Source organism: Vigna unguiculata, chromosome 1 (assembly GCF_004118075.2).
Source record: "Vigna unguiculata cultivar IT97K-499-35 chromosome 1, ASM411807v1, whole genome shotgun sequence".
In the NCBI taxonomy this organism is placed as follows: domain Eukaryota; kingdom Viridiplantae; phylum Streptophyta; class Magnoliopsida; order Fabales; family Fabaceae; genus Vigna; species Vigna unguiculata.
In genome coordinates, this window is record NC_040279.1 from 10,215,533 (window position 1) to 10,221,467 (window position 5,935).

Genomic DNA, 5,935 nt, shown 5'->3' on the forward strand with positions numbered 1-5,935 from the left:
CTGACTAAATCAGTCACCATTTCATGTTTTTCTTGTAGTGAATTATCATATATTATTCCTAAATATCATTATATATATATATATATATAATTTTAACCACTTCAAACAGAATTTAAAGTGAAAAAATTACATTATGATTAATAATGAGTTATAAAATAAAAAATAATTAGATAGAATATATCGAAATATTATTCTACATGATAAAAATAAAAACAATAAATAAAAATATTAAAAAACTAACAAATGTGTGTTTTAGAAATAATTTGAGAGACCATCGAAAAAAATCACACAAAGGAAATCAAATGTATAACTAAGGTATGATAAGACGAAAAATATCTTAGAGAACTAAGAAAAATTTTCAAATATCAACATATATACTTAATGGTTGAAAAATAACGAAAATTATTTTAATGAAACAAAGGAGTTCTTCAAATTAAACAAAAATTAATAATAATAATAATAATAATAATAAGTAAAGAATTTTTTTTATATTACCTTAAATTGAGAGTATAAACATTCTCATGCGAAAGGAAAATTTATAATAAATAAAAATATTAAAAATAATATAAATATTCAAATGTGAGGCATAATATTTTTTTTTATTAACATACATCATTTTAACATAATTACATAAAGGTTATGATAAGATAAAAAATATATTGGAGATGAGAATGAGTTTCATGACAAATGAAATAATTAAAAGAAAAAAAAAAAAAAATATATATATATATATATATATATATATATATATATATATACATATATGAGTTACTTGATTAATTGTGAATATTTTAATAATTTAAACAAGAATGGAGATATGGCGGGGACGGGTATTATGGCGGGTATATGTACATCCCCATACCCATCCCCATATCCAACTGAAAAAGTCGGGGATTCCCCATACCCATACCCATACCTAGTCAATGCGGGGATTCCCCGTCAAAACGGGGACGAGTTCGAGCAATACCCACGGGGACGGGTTTATTTGCCATCTCTAAACTCTAGTGACTTTCTCACCCATTAGTTTGAAAGAGAATTATATATAAGATCTTTGATTTGCACATATCTATACATCCAATATTACTCTTTTAATATTGTCATTGTAATTAATGTAATTGTTAATAATGATGATAAACATTAGGATCTTAATACTATTCATAATAATTGGATAATGTATTCCTACTATTTACTATATATTTAAAGTATTACCTTAATACATCATTATACCTTAAATGCTACGGTTTTCATAAAATAAAAAGATAAAATAATATATAATTTAATATACCAAAAATAATTTTTACAATAATTTACAGATAAAAAACACATTTAACAAAAGAATTAACAATTTATGAATTTTGTAGTAATTTGTTTTTTCAAAACTGGTTTGTTTGGACTCCACAAAACTCCCAAGACGAGAAAGAGGGAAACGCGCGTTTCAATAATTGGGCGGAGCGCGTTCAATTCAAGCATCGTCTTGTTGCACTGTCCATTTGTCTCTCTCTCCATTCACGAGCTGTCACTGGGTTCACCTATAAATTTCAAACTCTCCAAAATTCAATTTTCGTTGCACATGCAATTTTAGACAGATAAGTTTAAACTGTTTCTTCATTTGAGTATTTAGTTTTTGTTGGAAATTTGCGATCGGATTAGGAGGGAGATGGCGGCGCCGAATAGAATCGAACGCGCTCACCAGATGTACCGGGAAGGACGATACGAGGAGGCGTTAGGGTTCTACACAGAGGCAATCGCCATGGCCAAGACTAACCCTCAGAAGATCGCGTTGCATAGCAATCGAGCCGCGTGCTTTCTGAAGCTTCACGATTTCAAAAAGGTTACGTCTCTTCCTCGCTCTCCTTTGAATTTGTTACTGGTGCTTTGGTTTGGAAAGCGATTTTCTATGTTGTGTAAAGTGAGTGAAAGCTTCAATTTCAGTTTTTATTTTGTTTAATTTCATGAAATTCATTTAATATGAAATTGTTGAGTTTTGTAATAATTACGAGAGTGCTAAACAATCCTCGTTCGGACTCCTGTACTGGGGAGGAGGAACTGTTTGATTGATCAAAAGCGAGGGTGTATAAAAACAGGATTTGATTATGTTGTTATTTCAGTTCATACGTTTGGCCGGGGAAATTGCTTGCAAAATTTTCGCAATATTTATGGGGTGTGAATAGAAAATTGTGTAGGTGAATTTGAATATGTTTTTCCTCCTCTTATGTCTCTCTAAAGGATCTACGGTTATTTGTAATAGTAATCCATCGAATTAAAAAAAAAAGTTAAGTTTTGATTTACACTGTCTACTAATTAGAAATCATTCTAGATGTGATTTTAATGTAATTATTGTAAAAATTAATGAATTTCAACTATATGACACTTTATGATGGAATAACGGTTTGAAAAAAATTACAGCATATTCAATTAGATTCTAACAAATACTGGTTGCTTTGTTGATGTTCATTTTTTGGCCTGGGATTGTACAATCTCATTCTATAGTTGTCGTCCTTTTTGTTAGAAGTTTCATAATACATTGGTTTGTGTTTTTCTTTTTTAATCTCTGTTTAGATTCCACCTAATTGAGTCAAATGAAAACATTGGTTGTTTATTTATTTATTTTTTTGGAAACTTTTTGTTAAAAGTTTTGTAATACATTGGTTATAATTTCAACCTTCTAAAATGATGCCCTTGCTTATCATTTTTCTACCATTTCCAAGCTTATGCGCATGTATTCCTGTCTAATACTTTTTCTTTTTGGGATGCAATCAATCCTTGTTATTTCAGGCAGCAGAAGAGTGTACCTCGGTGCTTGAGCTTGATCACAAGCACAGCGGGGCATTGATGCTACGGGCTCAAACGCTTGTCACCTTGAAGGAGTATCATTCAGCTCTTTTTGATGTCAACAGACTGTTAGAGTTGAATCCATCTTCAGAGGTTTATCAAAATCTTCAAGCTCGCTTGAAGACGCAGTTGGTAGGCACTATTATCTCTTTTATATTTTTGTTGCAATTTCACTTGCATGCAATGCACACCGGTAACATGGTTTTGTGGTACCAAGAGAATTACTAATTATGGCTACGGGCATATGGTTCCAACTTTGTAATAATAATAATAGTTATGTTATATAGCTGTTATTCCTTGTCTTTTTGGATTTATATTTTTCTGGTTAGAATTTTCCAATTTTTCTACACGCCTTTTTCTACATATGCGCTGCGCACTGATAACATGATTAGGATTTTCCTATTTGGAGGGACACTCATGAAGTATATGTGCAAGTTATGATTATATTATACTTAAAAAGTGTTTGATTTTATAAATGTTGCAACAGAAAGTGGGAATAGTAGAGTAAAAAGGAGTAAGGAAAGATGAGTCAGACTAATATAGTATATTTGGCCAAGAATTTTATTGTTGTAGACTAAGTATTTTATCAGCTCGTAGTAAGAAATGTTTTTTTTCCATATATTCTTGCTCAAGGAAAGTCACTTGCTCCAATACCAGAATCAGAAGAGGAGTTTGAAGAACAGGAAGACGAGGAGCCTGAAGTGATAATTGAAGAGGAGAATGAAAAAGAAGAGATAGGAGAGAAATATTCTTCGATTTCTAATATTATGACAGAACAGAAGGATGAACTCGGTAAAGGCATTGTTATTACCGAATGTGCTGCTCATGAAGCAGAGCCCAAGTTTTCAATGAAGCAAGGGGGAAAGCAAAACCATGACTCTAAGAAGTTCATAGCAGATGCTATAGCTCCTAAAGCACCAAGCAGGGAATCCAATGAGGAACATTCAAAAGGATGGCAAACAATTCCAAAACCAAAAGGACATTCAGCTCTAGACTACGCACGGTGGGATAGTGTTGAAGATGATTCTAGTGATGATGATGGTGACAGTGAAGAAGAAGAATCTTTACCTCAATACCGGTTTCGTGTAAGAACAATTGGTGTACGTCCTGTAAAGTGAGATGTTTGTACTCTCTACTGTACATTACCTATAAACGGCTGTTTTTATCCCAAAGTGAACATAACAATGATATTTGATGGGAAAGAATCAGTGGCTTGCAATGGCTCTATCATGTTGTACGCCTTGAAGATCTATGAATGTTATAGAAGTACTGATCTGTACCGAGTTGGTTTGACTGTCCATGGTGGTGATGAGCTATTTGGACTCTGAATTTTACATGGAAAGCCTCCCTTTTGAAGCTGCTAACGTCCTACTGTGATAGCAAGTTTCAAGGTTCGTGTTTCCATATTGGACCAAAAGTATGGGGTGTTTTTCATCTGCTGAGGCTCATACAGTGAGTAAAATCCATTCCAGCCGGAGCAGGCTGATTACTTTTCCTGGTGATACTATTTCCACATCTATAAATAATATTTAAATTTCCTGATAATGAACTATTGTACTATTTCGCTATTCTGTCATTTAAAACCAAAATCAAGTCATTCTAGTGAGTAGGGGCACGAATCTGTGCTTTATGCTCTGCTCTTTGTTGTATTGTATAATATGATTCATTTGTTTCACCGATTGTTTTATATTCATGTTCTCTTACACACTAAATCTTGTGCAAATTCCATATCTCATATACATTTATTTCCTAAGATTTCTCTGTTTCCAGAATGTAACTTGGTTTTATATTCAATTATTTTGAGTTTGATGATAGAACTTGTTTAAGAACTGCTTATTTTATTTTCACCTGTTAATGGGAAGCAGTGGATTCCCAGAGAAAAAAATTTCTTACAACAGTTAAGCATTGTGCAGGAGCTTTCCAAGTTTCCACTAACCGTTGTTGAATCTAATTTGAGGTGGACTGACCCGCCATCCTCACTGTATTAAGGTATTGTAGTAAATGGACCGTTCTTATTTTATACACAATAAATAAAACTCAACTGTCTATGAAACTCTGCTTTTATCTTATATATTTGTGTTTGTCGAATTCATATTTGCATTTCACAAGTATTTGTTAGTTTCATTCCATTTTAACAGTTGTCGGTAAGTTGTTATTTTGTCGAATTCCTGTATACATATTGAAAGATTGACGCTTTCAACATGACAATTACTAAGAACCTGAGAATCATAGTACAAATATATACCCACCTAAAATTTAAACTTGAAAAGATAATAATTTGCTAAAGTATGGTCAGGAAAAATAATATATTGCATAACAAGTTAATGCTGGTTTTAGTAATCTCTGTGAAGCTTTTATCCGTTGATTGTGATGCACTTTCCCGCCACTGTATTCGATTAATAAAAGAAAAATATGGTAACATCTCAAATTATATTTAGATCCTCTATTATATACTCAATAACTTTTTATTTTCCTTTCTGTCAAGTTTATATTTAGGATAAAAAAAGGGTCATGTTCAACCTGAACCAATTCTATTCTACTCAAGTTTTAGAATATGATTAGAGTTTTATATGTATATTTGTTTTATCTTGATCAAAATTTACAAATTACCTATATACACAGAAGTTTGCAATCGTCTGAATCAATTAGATGTTCAAATCACACCCACCAAAAGATTAAGAAAGTTGTTTTTGGTGAAAGTAATTTTTTAAACTTATCTTTGGTGAATCTAATTTAGATGTTCAAATTATACCAACCTACACAAATTCAATTTCATAGTATCTCACAACTTCATTGTCTTTTATTTTAAATCCAGAGGTGGAACACGCTTTCTTCCACTGAACTTAAGCAATTCGTTTGAGTTCATCAATCACTGTTCATTAATTTGATGGAAGTTATGTTCTTATAAGACTTTGCTCTCCTCTTTCCGCTTGTGCAATGTCCACTTGGCCATTTTGAGAGCATTTTGAATCTTTCCTCACTTAATCCTTTTCCTTTTGAGCGACCCCTCACCTATAAATAAAAGCTCACCCCCTTTCCGTTCTCCTTGTTCATTTTCTAGGTTAAACAAGAGGACTAAGAGGAAAACTTCTTTTTCTTCTTC

General features: G+C 32.1%; 1 protein-coding gene across 1 annotated transcript; it reads left to right on the plus strand.

The window, feature by feature from the left end:
* Window positions 1-1,429: 1,429 nt before the first annotated feature.
* On the plus strand, window positions 1,430-4,544 carry LOC114185421 (protein unc-45 homolog A). Its single transcript, XM_028073138.1, has 3 exons — window positions 1,430-1,831; window positions 2,776-2,964; window positions 3,471-4,544. The coding sequence occupies exons 1-3, from the start codon at window positions 1,658-1,660 to the stop codon at window positions 3,948-3,950; spliced, it is 843 nt and encodes a 280-aa protein (XP_027928939.1). The 5' UTR covers window positions 1,430-1,657; the 3' UTR covers window positions 3,951-4,544.
* The last annotated feature ends 1,391 nt before the right edge of the window (window positions 4,545-5,935 follow it).

Coding starts and splice junctions, on each gene's coding strand:
- LOC114185421 (XM_028073138.1), top strand. CDS start 1,658: ATGGCGGCGCCGAATAGAATCGAACGCGCTCACCAGATGTACCGGGAA. Junction 1,832..2,775: donor AGCTTCACGATTTCAAAAAG/GTTACGTCTCTT, acceptor TTGTTATTTCAG/GCAGCAGAAGAGTGTACCTC. Junction 2,965..3,470: donor CTCGCTTGAAGACGCAGTTG/GTAGGCACTATT, acceptor GCTCAAGGAAAG/TCACTTGCTCCAATACCAGA.